Genomic DNA, 19,423 nt, shown 5'->3' with positions numbered 1-19,423 from the left:
CAACTAGGCCCACGAGCCACAACTACTGAGCCTGTGCGTCTGGAGCCTGTGCTCCACAACAAGAGAGGCCGCGACAGTGACAGGCCCGCGCGTCGCGATGAAGAGTGGCCCCCGCTCGCCGCAACTAGAGAAAGCCCTCGCACAGAAACGAACACCCAACACAGCCAAAAATAAATAATAAATAAATTTTTTTTAAAAAGACATAATTAGATTTGGAGCTTAAAAAAAAAAAGACCTTCCTAAGAATACTCAAGTTGAAGTTTAGTTTGCAAACTGTCATCTTGAAAGTCAAGTATGCAAGACAGGATAATTTCTCTAAAAATAGGGGTTAGCAAGTCAATTTTGAAGAGCGGTATTCTTCATCAACTTCTCCCAAAATTGAACAGTATAGAAAGAGTCAATGGAACAACAATGACAACATCAGGTTAAGGGAAGAAAAAGATCACTCCAAGTCAATGTGAGTACAACTAGTCACACCAGCCAAAGCCAACATAGGGACCAAACTGCTAAAAGATGCAGAAGATGGTGAACCCAACTCAGCCTTCCTTTCCTGATATAAGGGATCAAATTTCTCTTCTGTCCTGTCCAGGTGTCACGTTCTGAAGATGTGATAAAATGAGAGAAATGCTGTGTGTTTACATGCCCCAGATCTCAGTTGTTGCCTATTATTAAATTATAATGAAATCCAAATAAAAAGGATCATCTCTCTCTTTAGAAACACTCATCATATACAATTACTTACATGAGTTAATACCTGCAAATTATTTAGAATGGTACCTAGGATATAAAGTGTTAAGTACTCGTTAAATAAATAAATACATTAAAACAAACAAACAAATAAATAATGCCTGTTTTCCTTTTAGACAATGTTCCACGGGATTAGGGACTTTTCTATATCCGTCACTATCTCAAACACCTTGTACGTGTGACAGCTTTCCAAATATTGTTTGAATCAAAATGAAGTTAAATGTTCTTCTATTTGCAACAGCTGGTTTTTAAAAACCAAACATGATTATAAAGATACATAAAATATTTAATCCTGTCATTACAAAATAGCATGAAGAAGCAAGAAAAGTGTGGAAAAGCAAGAAAGGAAAAGAAAATCATTAGTGTGGTAGATATATGGATTTTTTGATCTTTAAGAGTGCTCACAAGCATGGAAGATAGGCAATACTAAATGAATTTTTGTATAATAAAGTAGAATAAGCATTTTTGCAAAATTAAAGTGAGTCAGATTACTGTGCTTGACTTACGCAACTGATTCTCAGTTTGTTTTAAATAAGTTTCAAATTCATTTGTTCTTTGCACAGGTAAGTGAGATACTTACTTTGCAAACTTAAGAACAAAGATGAAATACCTAGTAACTTGTTGCTATTAATAAATCAGAATATTTTTCTAATCATATTTATTTCTTCCAAGAAGAAATAACAACATATATACTCTTCTCCAAATCATGATGACGATACCATACCAATCTCTCCTTAAACTTCTATGTGCATTCCAATGAGTTCTAACAAAAACAGTGAGGAAAAGTCTAAATTGATAATCAGTGAGAACTTGTTTGAAATTTTTTTAGTTGAAATATATTTGACATATAACACTATAATGTAAGGTATACAACATGTAATAATGTATATTGTAATATACATATTGTATAATGTATAATAATAATATATATTATAATAATATAATATAATAATAATAATGTAATAATATAATATTGTATAATGTATAATGTAAGGTATACAACATGTTAATTTGATACATTTATATATTTTAATATGATTGTCATTGTAGGGATAATTAGCACCTCTATCACATTACATAATTATCATTTCTTCTTAGGGGTTGGAATAATTAATTTCTAGTCTCTTGTTTGATGATTATAATATTGTTGTCTATATTCACTATACTGTACATTAAATCTCTAGGGCATATTTGTTACTCATTGCAAGTTTGTACCCTTAAACAACATGTGTCCTATTCTCCCACCCTCCATCCCCTCGTGACCACCATTTCATTCTTTGTTTTTACCAACTTGTCTTTTTTAGATTCCATATGTAAGTGGAGATCATACAGTACTTGTCTTTCTCTGCCTAGCTTATCTCACTTAGCATAATGTGCTCAAGGTCCATCCATGTTGCTGCAACTGACAGGATGCTCTTCTTTCTCGTGGTTGAATAACTGGTATTTTTTTAAAAGATTTTTATGGAACAGTTGAAAGGAAAGTTTGCAAAATTATAAATACTTTACACAAATAGATAAGAATGTATGCCATTACACTAAGTTGTTGTACAATACATACAATTTCCTAGATCAAAACCACGTAAAAATAGTAAAACTCTAACTTGGTTGCATCCTCCCAAAGTCATGGTAGGTAAACATTTCTGGAAGAAGTTCAAAGAAAGAAAATGGGAACACACACACACTTTAATCACCGTTACCCCACAGGCACCATCCCTCTCACATTTTCATTGATGTGCTGCAAACACGTAACTAAACCCTAGCAGGGACAGGGTATGCCCTGTGTATACAAATGCCATCATTAAAAGTTACTTGACAGGTTCATCAGGGCACAGCCATCACAACAGCAGGAGGCAGCTGTAGCCCAGGGTGGGGAACTGAAGCTGAGGGTTGGCTGCGGTATCACCTTTGGCAAAACACCCAAATTATTGCCTGTCTGAAGGTCTGACAGATAAAGATTCCTTTTCACAGATTAGAAGTTAATAACTGCATTCCTAGAATTAAAAGGGAAAAAGAGATGAAAATAGAAAAATGTGAGTGGCAGTGAGAGGGAAAAATAATTAATGGGAAACCATGAAAGGAGTCTGTCCTAAGCAATGCTCTCAGTTTTCAGTAGACTCCCTGGAGGATGATATCTTTTCTTATGAAAGCCTTTCACCACCCACACCTGCCCCAAAGATATATTTACTGTTAGTACTCTCTGTCCCAATTTTTCAAAAGGATCTACACCTGTATTTGAACATGCACAATGCCACTGGAAGCCCAAGTAAGAGCTCAGAGGTGACTTCTAGCTTTGACCATGGTTATATTTGCCATCCTGTGCAGTGTTCCTAGATTGGTAAACCTGTTTCAATTCACAGTCAGACTGAACCCCAAACCTTCTTGAGTGGTTCTGAAGACCTCTAGCAGACCTAAAAGTAAGACTCACAGTCTGCATAGAGGTTTGCTTCACAACTGGCAGTGCTGTGTTTCATAGAACTTAGACTTGCTGTCTAACAATGACCTTCCTCCTCACCTCTATCCTTGTCTGGGAAGCAGGTTCCACCTTTGTAGTCTCAAATTCCCACCAGATTGGGAGACAGCAGAAAGGCAGTTCATCAAGTAGGCAGAAAAATCAAAAAAATAAATCCTCTACCTTTTGTGGAATGTAGTGAGTCACCCTGGATTGTGGGAAAAGCCATCAATGACACCAAATGGAATAGCATGTGGCATTTGGCACCAGACATGAGACCAAGAGCTAGCAGACAATGGACTGATTCCTTGGACAAAAGGAATAAAGGGCCAGGAACCCTAGGAGCTGCCTGCTTTGAGCACAGTAGGCCAGTTCCTCTCAACACATCCCCTGTTCCATGAGCAGCTGAGAAGGGAAACCCTTTATCTTCCCACGTGTGAATAAAAGCAAACTGTCCTACAAGGAAGAATGAACTGCCTGCCTGGAGCCAGTCCTCTGGATTCTCTGGCAATCTGACAATCTGTGCAGCAATTTATCCTCCTGCTGCATTCTCCATGGCCTGTCTGCCTAAGTCTCCAGACATTACAAGGTAATATTTTGTTTAGTAACTGTTCCAAGTCATTACAGATGGGTCTATGCTTTTGATCTTGAAACTGACAACAGTAAGTTATTGTTTCATCTGTGAAAAAGATGTGTTTAAAAAATGGTATGCATGCTGTTAAAGGAAATCAAAGAGACCCCTCCCTCTCCATAACCGGGGGTGAAAAACAGAGAGCAAATAAAAAACTTAAGTCTTGACAGATCTGCCATAAATCAAACTGAACAACAAAAAACTCCTAAAAACCTTCATTAGCCTTACGAGCACCAACTTAAGCACACATTTAATTTCTCATGACAGATAAGAACATGCCAATGAGATGAAGTGATGCTCCCCGGGAGAGCCACTGGCAGAGCCAACCACTCGGCACACCATCAGCCAGCTGCCAGGGAAGTGGTACCTGGCACGGCCCAGATCTGGGTGCAGAGGCGTGCTGATAAAACAGTCTCCAGAAATGTCGAGGCTGCAAACGCCACTGGACTTGTGTCCATTTTCCTTTTGTTATTTTTTTTTCTATGCAGTCAGATGGCAGGGTTTGTCCTTGCTTGCTAATTGCAATAGGTCACTGTACAAAATTACAGAATTTTCAGGGCCATTTTCTTTGAAAAGGAGGGAAATTAGCATAAAAAAAGGGATATTCCTGGACTGTGTCATTAAAACCATAGTCACGTAAGAATGTAAGTGGTATCCCTGGAGAGTTTTGGTCTCTGGTTCCCAGACAAAAATCAGTGACAGATGATAAATGAACCAGGCGGATTCCTAGACAAAGGTGCGGCTTTACTTGGGGCTAGGGACTCAGGTCAAGAAGCGCTTTCACAGCAGAACCCACCTAGGCCATTACTTCTCTCCCCACAAAAGATGGCAATTGGCTGAAATGAATCACAGTGCATCTCTGGGAAAGTGTTTGAGGAAGAGGAGGCGGTGGAGGCCAATACTTCCTCTCCTTGACGATTATGGTTATGTTAATGAGACATCTAGCATGGAACTTTCTGGCTGATATAACCTTTTTTATAAGTTTACGATTCTTTCTGTATTCTACCTTGGCATAAAAGGCAAAACAAAGCAAAACAAACAAAAATCAGTCCTTCTCAAGCATTTCCACCAAAGTAGCCTCAGTCATAGAGGAGGACGCACCTCTGGGGTGGTTGAGGCCCAAAACAACTTTCCACAAGCTTCTTCAAAGGCTTTTGCTTTATCATTAAAAGTCCTAAGAAGTTTGCATTCTCCATAATATGGCTGTGAGACATAAACCATGTATAAAATAGAGGCTGCCAATCTTGTATTTTTCTCTATTTGGAATTTTTTAAAAAAATCAACAGGCAGGGCATAATGATTAGACCTTACTGCAATATGCCAGGTATTGCATATTGCAATAAGTATCATTCTAAACTATTATCACAGAAATCTTGTTGCAATTATGAGTCAAAACACTTAGTATTATTTCCTACTTTTCCCATTTCTCTTGTTCCTGGTGTAATATAAATATTAACGGTTGACTTCATATCGTTGTACTTCTAAGTCACTGACAATGGTTAAAAAAATACTGGGGGGGGGGGTGAAGGTGGAAGTACAGGAAGTATAAGAGAACAATTCTGGAACTTCCTGGCTTTTCTATAGTGCAAATCATTTAGCACAGCACAGCTAATTTAACTGACTACAATTAGGTTCACTGACCATGATGTCTCCCTTAATTTTCTGACTAAGATGCATTTTTTTAAACCTTGAATTCATACCAGCACTCTGCGTGTGAGTGACTTCTCAGAACTCCATTTGGTTCTCAGACCCCTAGGGGAAGGCCTGCAGAGGTCTCCATTTCTTGTTCATCATTCAGCAAATAACGAACAAGAACTACAGCTCACTTCTTCTGCACAAGCCACAGGATCAGATGGCTTTTGTCACCCTGAATGGGAATGGCACGGTGCTTAAAAGTGGGATCCCTGGAGTCAAATGCCCAGACTTGAATCCCAGATCTAGTTAAGTGATTGTAAGCAAGTTACTTGACCTCTTTGAGCTTCAGTTTTCTTATGTGTGGAGGCTAATAATAGGCCCCCTCTTACAGGGCTATTACGAGGGTTAAGTGAGTAACTCTGGAGCGCCAAAGCACAGTGTACGGCACAGATGAACGCTCCACTGCAGACACCTTCTTTACTGTTTCATGGTCTTTTCTATATGCTAAGTAGAGTCCGAAAATTTTAGGTAGATCAAGTCTTTCTTTAAATGAGGAGGGGATATTTATTGATACAGGAATCTTTTTTTTTTTTTTCTGCGGTACGCGGGCCTCTCACTGTTGTGGCCTCTCCCGTTGTGGAGCACAGGCTCCGGACGCGCAGGCTCAGCGGCCATGGCTCACGGGCCCAGCCGCTCTGCGGCATGTGGGATCTTCCCGGACCGGGGCATAAACCCGTGTCCACTGCATCGGCAGGCGGACTCTCAACCACTGCGCCACCAGTGAAGCCCGATAGAGGAATCTTACTGTAAATCTTCCTACAGTGTGAAAAAAGACACTCAAATTTATAAGCTTATAGATTTTTAAATATATAAAGTTTGCCAAGATCAAGCTACATGCAGTCAGACTCGTTAAACACTGACTGAGCATCTGCCAGTGTAAGACTACGCTAAGCAACAGAGGATAAGCGAAGGATGAATAAAATGCAATTCCTTCCTCAGAAAACCCCCTATCTGGTAGAGAAGCTAAAATAATGATCTCAACCTGAGATTGGTGCTGCACTGACAGCTTAGAAAAACAACGTGAGTCCAGACGAGGGACCGACTGGAGCTGCTGGACATCAGAGGAGGTTCTAGGGTAAGTGGCATTGGATTTGCTTTGTGTTTGTGTGTGTATGTGTGTGTGTGTGTGTGTGTGTGTTAGAAGGGGCAGAAAAGCAGGGGAAGAAATAGAGGAAGAAATAACACATGGAAGAAATAACATCATCAAATGTACCGAACATGAAACTGTGTGATATGTTTAGGAAAAGGCATAGGAGATGCGGAGACTCAGAGATGTGGCTGGAGGACTTCCCCGGTGGTGCAGTGGTTAAGAATCCGCCTGCCAATGCAGGGGACACGGGTTTGAGCCCTGGTCCAGGAAGACCCCACATGCCACAGAGCAACTAAGTCCGTGCACCACAACTACTGAGTCTGTGTTCTACTTAGCCCACGAGCCTAGAGCCTGTGCTCCGCAACAAGAGAAGCCACCGCAATGAGAAGTCCGTGCACTGCAACAAAGAGTAGCCCCCAGTCGCCGCACGAGAGAAAGCCCACACGCACCAATGAAGACCCAACGCAGCCAAAAAATTAATTAATTTTTAAAAATGATGTGGCTGGAAATGTGAGTGGGAAGAGAGTGCACGAGCGAGCCTTGAACCATGCTAACAAGTGTCTGTGGACAGTGGGACACAATAATAATTTTTGAAATAAGGAAAGAAAGAAATTATTACAACAATATTTAACAAGATAATCGTAGATGGTCCGGAGGGAATGGAGACTGGTGAAAGGAGAGAGGGGAAAATCAGGAAGCTCTTTCTATAAGAAATAGATACAAAGATGTGGACTGGTGGTGGCAGTGAAAATAAAAAGCCAAACTGAATGTACCATGGGCTTAGGGAACATGGGTTCTCGGCTCATCTCATGAAGCTGGATGGAGAAAATCTGTCCACGAAGCTCTTTCTGGCTCAGGGAACCCCTGCCACAGGCTTGGACTGATTTGGGTAACTTTAGGTCACCAGGAACGCACCAGGATGGGTAGGGTGGGGTGTGCTGCCGCAACTCAGCCTCTGCTGGGTGGAAGGAGCGTTCTCGGGGTATTGAGAGGGACCGATGTGTTCTCTGCTCTCAGACATCTTAGACAAAGAATGAACTGTGTGCAAGGCCATTGGGGAGGAAGAGGGGGTGGAAAGGGGGGAAGGGCAAGAGGAGGAAGGGGAGTAGGGAGGGAGTGATGATGGTGGCTAACATTTACTGAATGCTTGTTATGTGCCAGACATCATTCTTGTAAGTTATATATACATGTGCCTCAATCACCCATATGTGGCGGATACTATCATTTTGCCCATTTTAAAGATGGGGATATGGAGATACAGAAAGTTAAGTAATTTGCTCAAGGTCATGTAATTAAAAAATGAGTAGTACGGCAGGAATTTGGAGCCAGGCAGTTTAATTCCAGAGTCTGCACTCTTAAGCCCAAGTGAAAACTCTGCATAGAAACAGAAGTGCTCATCTCAATCCATGCTGAAGGCCAGCCTGGTGTTATTGATCCACAGTGACCTAGGCGGGGAAGTCTCTGAAACTACGTGAGAACAAGGTCCTCTGAGATCCCGAGAAACCAGTATCTGGCTCCCACCGAGATTGCCCCAGCAGGTTAGGAATAGCCCTAAACTCTGCCCACTGGGGGAAGATCAACTTTCATGGAAAACTGGGACCGAGTCAATCTTCTTGAAATATCAGGAAACAGAAATGACAGTTTCTCTGGGATCCCCAAAAGCAGTCATGACAGAAACAAACCTCTGGATGAATTCTTTGTGGTCAGTAAGACTGGAAATGGAACTTAACCAGTAAAGGTTAGAGGGTCCATAACAAGTTTTAAAGTTGAGAATAACGATCTTCAATATGAATTCATAGCCTTCCCTCTTCAGTGTCATAAATCAATGTGAGACGTTTCATAGTTTAAATGTAGGTACACTGGTTATGACACAATGCCTGAATCAGCACCTACTCTTCCCCCAAGTTCAAGATGTTTTAAAATTTTATATAACTAACCTCTTATTATTTTACATCACAAATATAAAAGGGAGGAGATTGAGAATCAGTACCAAAGCAGCAATCTGAACTACTATACAACAGCTAAGTGCTTCACGATCCTGATTGGATTCTAGACCAGAAAAGGGACATGAGTGTTTCTTTTGAAGGGAGGCTCTGTTACTTTGGTGTCTTAAACAAAAATGCAGAATACCCTTAGTTATAGTGAGAACAATCTCTACTAATCAAAGTATGATACTTCTTAAACATTTTTTTTGGCCAGGATATTAGTACACATGATCTTAAAAGTCAGTATATATGTTTACAGCCCAAAATTTTTATACGTTTAAAAGTTTATGTTTAAAAGTAACTTTAAAATCTTATTTTGTTCTTAAGCAACATATATTCCAAAGTGAGGTTGATATAGTTTATCAACTTTGCTGCATCCTGGCTGTTTCAAGAGTATTTTAAAAGGGAGAATCCGTGTCTTAACTCAGCCACAGATATATGTAAGTACATTCTTTTAACTGATGTTTGAATCTGAAATATCAGCCCTCATTATCATATATGAGAAACAGAAGAATAACAACCCCATCTTATTTGTATCAGGTCTCTTAACAATCAGTGAGATCAGGTGTGTATTTTGCTTGATCACTGTGAAAGCTGGTGTGGGTCACACTTGTTTATAGTATTAAACGTTTTGCTACCACGAATGAAAGCACCCGAAGTATATGAACCAAACATTTAAAACAAAATCGGCACGGGGGGGTGAGCCATTACAAATGAACTGCATAAGGATTAAAACTATATAACTTCAGCATATCCACAATGGTTAATGCAATCACATTGCAACTATGTCCACTCTTGGCAGAGCTTATAAACAGGGATGCCAGAAAACATTATTCTTTTTCCAAACATTAACTCCACATTCAAAAGTCTGATAGTGTTGAGTCTTAAAATCTCTCGGCAATGGGTTTTAGCCATTAATTGAAAAAAACTGAGCTGGATAAACCAAAACTATTCAGCTCTTTCAGCCATACATGTCACCTTTAGAGCCCTGTATACTGGAATTGCAGGAGGTACTCTAGAACATATGGTCCCCGCGGGGGGAACTGCAGTGGGTACTTCCCTCGACTGCCAGCCCAGGCAACAGCGCTTTGGATCCCTGAGACCCTCCCTCCACAGTCCTGTGGCCACACTGGCTGCAGAGGGGCCTTCCCCACTCCAGGGAGCTGGGCAACAGTCCCAAAGGAAGGGACACTCCCTGAGCTTGCACAGGCCAACAAAGCACTCCTCCCCCTCTTCCTTCTCTCTCTCCTCTGCAGATGATACACTCCTCCAGGAGGTTCAAAGTGACCAGGGGACTATTTTAACTAAATTAAAATACAGGTCTAAAGTTAGTGTTCTTGGGCAAAGAAAATCTACTTTTTTAAGAAATGTATGTTTATTAGAGAAAAAAACAGAGAGTAGAGAGAAAATATAACAATACCCAGAGTTGAACCTTTTAAAGTCCTCCTTCTAACATTTTGCTACAATTATGTTCTGTCTTACTTTATTCAGAGGCTTTTTTCTATTATTAGGACATTACTGTGTATTCATATTTTACCTAACACTATATCCTAAGCAGCTTTCTATGTTAATAGCCTTTTCACCAAGTAGCTGCTTAGTATTGCAGGTATTACATGTTTTACTGAACTGGTTCCTCGCCATTGAATTTGCCAATTCACTTTTAAAACCACTTATACACGGAGTATCTACTACATTCAAGTCACTGGATTAAATACTGTAAGTATACATATATGAATAAGTGGCTCCTCCCAGAATGCTCTTCAAAACTACAAAAGACACAAATATATATATGCAGCATACACACATATGCATGTGTACACCTGCTATATCTGGCCCTAAGCCACTTAATTTTTTTTTAAGGGCACATTAACTTTACTCAGGTTGAGATAGAACTTTTTCAGCCTATATGTAATAAAGATTTTCCTAACAAAGAAAATCTGTAGTTCTGACTACAAGAAAATTTAGAATGTACTTCTTTTTAAATATGCTTATAGGATTGAAGTATTCTAATTTCCTTTCCATGCATTCCTTTTATTGCTAATTTCTGTTATTCTTGTCTGCTGGATTTGCCTTAACACGACTGATCAGGGAATCTTTTACGTAGCCTCAAAAGAAAGAACTTCTGAGCATCCTTAAATATTTTATCTTAAGAACATCCCCAACCCAAAGTATTAACTACACCTGTGTTTTAGGCAAAATTGCTGTATGATGTAATACTGGGCTGGTCCACCTGGGAAGGGTGATAAGGCCCTGAGTTTTTCTTTGGGCGTCGGTACTGGGAGAGGAACAGACATCTGGAAACAGATGTTTCAGAGCCACAAAGACATAGATATAAATTTTCCTTTCAGCCCTTAACTAGCTTTGTGATCTTCAGCATGTTCCTAAAATAGAATAAAATAAAATACTCACCGTACCTCAGTTTCCCTGTTTGTAAAAAGGAGTTAATAATATTTACCTTGCAGGGTGGATGTAAGGATTCCAGAAAACCTACGTGAGGCCAAGCATGTGCCTGACATACGATGAGTATGCTTATTTCTATAATGAGTATATATTCTGTTTTTAAAAGACAAACATAACTATGTAGGAAAAAATTTAAAGAGAAAAACGAATTTACTGGGCTTTATTGAAATGAATTGCAATTCATTACGCACTTCCTAGTGAAGAGTCTAAATCTTGAAAATTCTAGAAGCTGGAAATGTGGACTAGAGTGCCCTGAGGCCAACCAAGATCACCTTGTAACCCAGCTCCTAAAATGTAGTTAATCCCAGGCTTTTCCTCCTTTTTGTGTATTTGGGAATATACAACAAAGACAATGGAGTAGACGCCTTGGTGTGGGAAAGCCACATCCATTCTCTTATCCTGTTTCAGGACGATTTGCTCCCCTCTCTAGTTCTCACCTCAGCCCCCAAGCTGAGAGAGACCCAGAGCAACAGAGGTGATTAGCTGCTGCTCTGTCAGCAGGTGGAATTAACTGCTCATCTTCTGGAAAAGGAGATGCTTCCCCACAGAGACTAGTGTGGAAAAGCCGTTTCTGGCCCTGCAGCACTTTCCCTCGCGTTTTACACAGGAGCTCTGACACTCAATGCCCTCTGAATCTGAAGGAAATTTCCTGGCCAATGAAGGATTCCCTGAAGAGTGGCTCCATAAATTACCACACATTCGATTACCAGAGCTAACAGAACAGTTAGTGTTCCCAAGGGCCGTAAGCATCCCTGGAATTCTCATTTTTCCCATTTGAGTCAAACTGGAGTTAAAAAGTTGCAACTAAGTATATGAAATCAACCATCTTTACTCTGTCAGAGTAATTCAACCAACATTAAAATACAGATAATATTCTGAGGGATAAAAAAAATAAATCTTAAGTTTTCTCCTCCATGGGGGCTAGATAGGTTTAGACCTCTGAACAGTCTCGGGACTGGTCTGGGCTTCCACCCTGGGAGGAGTGAGGAAGCTCTGGATGCAAAGGTAAAGACAGCCTTAAAGCTGTGTGTTTGAGAGAAATTACCTATAGAACTAGCAGGAGGACAGGGTTTTGCTTAAAACCTGTATCATTTTTGAAGTTGTAACACACAGAGAATTTCAAAAAGTCTCTAATCTCAGAAGAATCTGTACTTAAGTTCTGTCTTTGTCTTCTAATCCACGAAACCCAAGTTGTTTCCTTGGGCTAGGGGCTGTAGGGTTAGTGCTAATGGTGATTTCAGACACCAGTGTGCTAACAGCACACCCCAAACCACAAAAAGCTTAATTTCAGAAGGTTACTCTGAAAACTGTCCTTTGCACTTGCCCTTCCCCTACCCAGAAAACTGACCCCAGACATATGTGTACAGTCCCTTCACTCACTCCATTTGGGTCTCTGCTCAAATGTCTTCTTATTGGAGAAGGCTTCCTGACCATCCCATTTGAACACAAACACACTCAGAATCAGACTTGGTATCACCTTAGGATGACTCCTTTTTCTTATTCCTTATTTTTCTTTCTCACTGCCTCTCATATTATAGATGTATTTGTTTGTTTGTTTTCCCCCCTCCCCTCTACCAGTGTAAGCACAATGAAAGGAGGAACTTTGTTTTTTCACTGCTGTATCCCACCCAGTACTCCACAGAGCACTTGAACACATGACCACTGTTCAATAAACATGTCACACAAATGAATGAACTGTAGGTGTTTTAGCCAAATGCTATATATCTCCAATTGTCTTCCCGACAAGATATAAACTAACTAAGCTCCTGAGACCCACGCAAGGCTACTATCTCCTCAGATGTCTTTTGTGCAGCTTATGAAACAAGTGTATCCATGGGAGCTACCCCGAGAGTCTACAAGGAGCAAGTTCCTCTTCTGATCTTCCCAGGCTGTAACACTGATGAGCGTGCCACGTGCCTCCTCCCTGCATCTCAAATTTTCCCATGCTCAGTGAAACCTAGATCTCTTTTCTTACCATATTGATCTGAAGAGCTAGTGAACAGAAGGTAGTCAGAAGCACAGGTCTGGGATTCAATATCCAAATCTCCCAACCTCAGAATCAATCTCTTCCCCTTCGGTACTGTGATCGTCTTTTCACAAATAGTGTGATTGGGGTAAGTCCCTGGATAGTTCTTAGATGTCATGGTGCCACTGTCCTTGTAGGTCACTATGTGCCCACAGCCATCACCTGTTAAAGAAAAAAAGAATACAAAAAGTAAGTGAGGGCTTCCCTGGTGGCGCAGTGGTTGGGAGTCTGCCTGCTAATGCAGGGGACATGGGTTCGAGCCCTGGTCTGGGAGGATCCCACATGCCGCGGAGCGACTGGGCCCGTGGGCCACAACTACTGAGCCTGCGTGTCTGGAGCCTGTGCTCTGCAACAAGAGAGGCTGCGATAGTGAGAGGCCCGCACACCGCGATGAAGAGTGGCCCCCGCTTGCCGCAACTAGAGAAAGCCCTCGCATAGAAACGAACACCCAACACAGCAAAAATAAATAAACTAATTAATAAACTCCTACCCCCAACATCTTCTAAAAAAAATTTAAAAAGTAAGTGAAATTAATTTTTACTGAGGACTGAAAACGTCCAGTATAATCTTCATCTTAGGTATTCTACTCCTTCTATGGAGAGAGAGGGAAAAGCTAAAAAAAAAGGATTGAATTATTAAACCGTATTTATTATTCCAGGTTATTTCATCTCTTGTTTCTCAGTTTAATCTTCTGAATACTGTTGATCAAAATGTTTCATGTATTAGCATGGTAAGCCCTTTGCAAACACATCATTTAGTCTAATTACTTTTTCTAATTATCTATTCAGATATCTACCCATCCACACTTGCACAGTGGGCCCTTGGTATTTGCAGAGTTGCCATTTGTGGTTTTGTCTACTAGCAAGCCAATGCCATGAACTAATTTGCAACCGAGAAACTACTACTACTCATTTCAGGGGTCACTGTCCCGATTAAATGGGATCATGTATGCAAAATGCTCCTGGTAGATTCTGAGGCTTATGCTGAGAGGACTTTGTTTAAGAGCCTGTCATTCAACTGGGGACTAACAAGCATCTGACATGCACATCTCAGTTAGTAACAGTCACAGATTTGGAAGTTCCTGATAGACTCAAGATGTATCATGAGCGTCAAGGATATACTGTACTGAGTGCTTGCCACCTGCCAGACATGGCATTGTTGGAGACGCATAAAAGCAGCAATGGCTGCTCAGGACTCAGAGTGAAATGGGAGAGTTCCATGTTCTGATAACTATAACACTAGGTATCCCTGACATAGCAGGAGCTTAAACAAAGGGCCAGAGAGGGCAAGAGAATCTATTTCAGTGAACTCTCACTACTCCACTAAAACAAGGAATTCTCTTAAGACTTTCTGAACAGGGTAGTTAATCAATTGACTAACAAGTTGTTCCAGTATATTAAAGTGACCAGGTTAATCACCCAAACATCTAACAGCATGCACAACTGGGTGGGCTGCAAGGTTAGGAGCAAACACTGCATGCAAAGTCCGAAGTACAAAATGCCTGTGGTTACTACGGCTTCAAAGAAACAAAGCCAGAATTTTTGCCCTGCACCGGAAGCAGAAGTCTGTTGGAGAAGGAACTCTCGGTGGAGGTGGTAACAGAAGGCATCCCAAAGCCTCCTACGGACAAGCCCCAACTTGGGCATCCTGGGAATCTGAAGCCCAAGGCAGCCTTCTTCCTTCTCCAGGCTAGTCCCTGCTAGAGGATTCATCTGGGGTCTTCCTCTATTCTACCTCCTTCTTGCCCTGAGGCTTGCAGCCCAAAAGACATGGGGGTCTAGTTAAAATAAGGGGTTGGGGAAAACTGCAGAGTCTATCCCAAATCAGCCATCAAGCTCAGGCAAGGACCCACCCATTATGCAGAAACTCTCACAAGATTCCAAGCAGGGAGGTTGCACTGGGGGAGTTGACCTATAGGAGGAATGAGTTAGTACCAGAGGGAAACGGAGATAGACAGCTAAGATAAAACTACTCTGAAACCTGGAGGTCCAGGCAGAAGTTGTGGAATTTATACAGTAGGCTATAATAGGGGTCCACAGAGGTTTTTGAGAAGGGAGATAATGAAAGAGGTATTAGAAAAAGTTTCGATACAGGAACTAGGATGCAGGAGAATCTGCCTCAGAAGGGCAGCAGGAGGGCTAGGAACGGGGTGGCTGGAATGGAAAGGGAAAGAGAAACAGGGGGTTCACAAGAAAAAAACCAACAGGCTCGGGTTTCGGTTAATTATAGTGGGAAAGACAAGAGGAGAAAAAAATGAAAAAACGTTGAGACGTTGAGTCCAGAAATGATGGGAACACTGAGGTTAATATGACAGAAAGGGAAGCCCAGAGGGCAAGCAGGTTTGGGGACAAAGGTTGTAAGTTTGGTTCTTAAGTTTGAGGTGATAACTATACTCCTTGGGCTCTCTGGCAGTAAGTACCAAATTGTTGAGAATTAAATGAAAATTATACTAAAGCATACAGTGCAGAAGCACATAGGGACTTTGATTTAAATTTAGAATGATTTACCTGCTCTTAAAGGCTTTTGTAAAAAAAAAAAAAAATCCAATTGACAATTTCTCTTGGAAACTGGAAGACAGGGCAATCATACCAGCAGGTGTTCTCACAGGGCTGAAGGCAGTGGCTGCCCCTTTAAAGGAGACAAACGCCCTAGCTCCCCACAGGGTCCTGTAACTCGTTTCTAAGACTCGCCCAACCTTAGGAGGCAGTGACTTGGAGCACCCTGATGAAACAACACTAGGGTAACTAGTGTACAACTATGCATATAATTATACACATAACTAACCCCCTCTAAGCCACCAAGGTATGACCTGTGAAACCTTTAAATGTCTCGTTTCTTAGTACTATGAAATTCTGCTTTTATAAGAGAAAAGAAAGTGAAATCTTTTCCTAGACATAAAATGAGGCTCAGTTACAGGTGAATCAGCCCACACATGATTACTGTATTCGAAGTTTTAAGCGACATGTCATGACAAAGGAAAATTCCAGGGTGTCACTTTTATTCAAGCCTGTAATTATGCTTCTTTTCAATGCCTTCTACTCTAACGCCCAAGAGGAAACTCATCTCACCCAGCGACACTGGCAGAATGTGAGCAGGTTTAAGTCTTCAACCCTCCCATCCTTACTTTACGTGGGGGACTGTGGCTCAGATGTGGAGAAGCTGCCCTTTTCCATTAACTATCAGAATGAAACTAGGTCTTTCTTCTGCCAAAAAACCTGAAAGGAACGGCTGAGTCCTAATTTATTACAAAGCAAACTGTCATCAGAAGTTGCAATTTCACTCCGGCCTATGGAAGACTACTTATGGAGTCTGCTGTGGCAAGCACTAATATAATAAACTTATTCCCTGGGTACTAATGACATCAGGAATTTTCAACCTACTGTCTTTCCACAGTTTTGATGACTTCAAAGGACTAGATATAGTTAACAATATTATAGTATATAATTGGAAGTTGTTAGGAGAGTAGATCTTAGATGTTCTCACCACAAAAAGGAAACAGTGATTACATGAGGTGACAGCAGTGTTAGCAAATGCTACAGTGTTAAATAACTTTGAAATACATAAATGTATAAAACCAATGCATTGTAGACTTAAACTTACACAACGTCATATATCAATTATATCTCAATAAAGCTGAGGGAAGAAAAGAACTAGAAATATGCCAAAGAGCAAATGGAAAATGCCTAGGGAGAGAAAATGCCTATGGTATCATATACTCAATAAGGCATATGCATGCAATTGAAAACAACAGAGAAGCACTATTTCCACGACCTCATCCTAACACTTTTGTAGCTTAACTCAGAGCCCAACTCTAATTAAGAAACACTGACAAGAAAGACGACAAGAGTTATTTAAAAATCTACCAGTCCACGTTCCATATGTAATGTATCAACATCAATATCATGGTTGTAATATTATACTATAGCTTTGCAAGATGCTATCACAGGGGAAACCAGGTGAGGGTACACAACATCACTCTGTATTATTTCTTACAGCTGCATGTGATCTATGATTATCTCAGAATAAAAAATTTAATTAAAAAAATCTGTCAGTCTGGTTAAGTTTTCCTGGCAGGGGGTGAAAATGAAGGGGCTCTTTCTATTTTATACTTTTTATACTTTTTGGATTTTGTGATCTTCTACTTAAATTATTTTTAATTAAAGAATTTATACAAGCTTGCATTAAAAAGATCACCATGGAAATGACAACAAATAAAGGAGGCCACTTTTATTCTAAAGTCTCTGTGTACTAAATCCATTAACCAAGTTCTCACATTTGTCTAAAGAGCATAGGGTGTTGTGTCTGGGGAGGTTCATAATATATGCCCCAGTTTACAGATGAGAAGACAAGATGTATATGACTTTCCTTAAGGCTACTCAACCAGTGGTACATACCAGATGACAATTCCAAGATGATCTAGTTCTAGGATTTTAAAAGCATTTTTGTCATCTCTTTATTTGATTTTGTAACACAAGTGTATTTGTGTTTAATTTTGGAAAACCACCTGCACTGATGCCCTACCAGACCTCTTTTTAGATACTTTCACAACATCTGTCTATTAAAATGAACAGCTCCCTAATAAGATGTATCTGGCAATGGTCACAAATAGATGGAAAACCTTTGGGTAGAAGGTTGAGGAAGAACTTTATTTTTTTAAATTAATTTTTATTGGAGTACAGTTGCTTTACAAGAGGAAAAACTTTAAAATGAAAGGATCAGGCAGGTCACCATCTAAACTTATTAATGGATCTCAGCATGACTACAAGTGAGAAAATCAGATATTACAAGTCTCCTGCTAGGATAAAATGTGCTCTGCATACCAACACCTATGAAGCACTCTTGCCAAAAACCAAAACATTTCAATTGATAATTGACTCTGAATCTCATCAAGCCTTTACGTCTAACTTCAGTTTACAGGAAACACAAGGGGTAGAAACACAAGTGTATTGACACCACAAGGAAGTCATTAGCTGAATCCAGGTGATATTCTAGGTGCAACTGACCCAGTTTCTTCAACAACGAATTGTATGAAGAAACGTTTTAAAAAGTGTTTATTTTAACTAAAATAGAATTACCATATGATCCAGCAATCCCACTACTGGGTATATACCCAGAGAAAACCATAATTCAAAAAGATACATGCACCCCAATGTTCATTGCAGCACTATTTACAGTAGCCAGGTCATGGAAGCAACCTGAATGCCCATCAACAGACGAACGGATAAAGAAGTTGTGGTACATATATACAATGGAATATTACTCAGCCATAAAAAGGAACGAAATTGAGTCATTTGTTGAGACGTGGATGGATCTAGAGACTGTCATAGAGTGAAGTAAGTCAGAAAGAGAAAAACAAATATCGTATATTAACACATGTATGTGGAACCTAGAAAAATGGTGCAGATGAACTGTTTGCAGGGCAGAAGTTGAGACACAGATGTAGAGAACAAACGTAGGACACCAAGGGGGGAAAACCACGGTGGGGTGGGGATGGTGGTGTGCTGAATTGGGTGATTGGGATTGACATGTATACACTGATGTGTATAAAAGTGATGACTAATAAGAACCTGCAGTATAAAAAACCAAACAAACAAAAGAACAACTAATACTAAACTTTTTTTGGGCTATTTGTATGGAAATATGTTAATATAAATGTTTCAGACATTACATGAAATTTCTAAAACTCTTATATGATCTGGTATAATGTTATAAGTCATAATTCTAGTTATTACTTTAAAATGTATATCTCAGAAATAACTAAATTTCCTTGTCAATTGCATTATTATGAACTTTCATCAATTTTTTTTTTTTTTTTTTTTTGCGGTACTCGGGCCTCTCACTGTTGTGGCTACTCCTGTTGCAGAGCACAGGCTCCGGACGCGCAGGCTCAGTGGCCATGGCTCACGGGCCCAACCGCTCTGCGGCATGTGGGATCTTCCTGGACTGGGGCACGAACCCGCGTCCCCTGCATCGGCAGGCAGACTCTCAACCACTGCGCCACCAGGGAAGCCCTCATCAAATCTTTAACTGTGGTCATTTTTAAGTCTTTTGTCATTTACAGACACTTCTGGGTGTACTCTGATGCTTTTGCAAAAATGTTTTTATAAAAGGGTTTCATCTTCAAGGAATTCATGGAAAAGACTGACAAGTACAGGTTTCTGGTAACTGACTATACTGCTGAACTGAATGAATAAGCATTTTCAGAACTCTAATGGAAAACTGATGAATTCATAAAAGTGCTAACAGGGGCTTCCCTGGTGGCACAGTGGTTGAGAATCTGCCTGCTAATGCAGGGGACACAGGTTCGAGCCCTGGTCTGGGAGGATCCCACATGCCACGG

The 19,423-nt window shown here is 40.5% G+C and overlaps 1 protein-coding gene across 4 annotated transcripts in view; it reads right to left on the bottom strand.

Annotated features, from left to right (window-relative positions):
- Nucleotides 1-19,423, bottom strand: part of DCBLD1 (discoidin, CUB and LCCL domain containing 1) — a 68,794-nt gene that overhangs the window by 32,280 nt on the left and 17,091 nt on the right. For 3 of the 4 annotated variants that reach the window (XM_019929634.3, XM_019929635.3, XM_019929636.3), the window contains exon 2: nucleotides 13,033-13,245. The exons of the other annotated variant lie outside the window; for it this stretch is intronic. In XM_019929634.3, coding sequence (XP_019785193.1) covers nucleotides 13,033-13,245 — 213 coding nt within the window. The remainder of the gene's footprint in view (nucleotides 1-13,032; nucleotides 13,246-19,423) is intronic. 4 annotated transcript variants of the gene reach the window in all.

The sequence above is a fragment of the Tursiops truncatus genome, chromosome 12 (assembly GCF_011762595.2).
Source record: "Tursiops truncatus isolate mTurTru1 chromosome 12, mTurTru1.mat.Y, whole genome shotgun sequence".
NCBI lineage: Eukaryota > Metazoa > Chordata > Mammalia > Artiodactyla > Delphinidae > Tursiops > Tursiops truncatus.
This window is presented reverse-complemented; position numbering and strand designations above follow the sequence as displayed.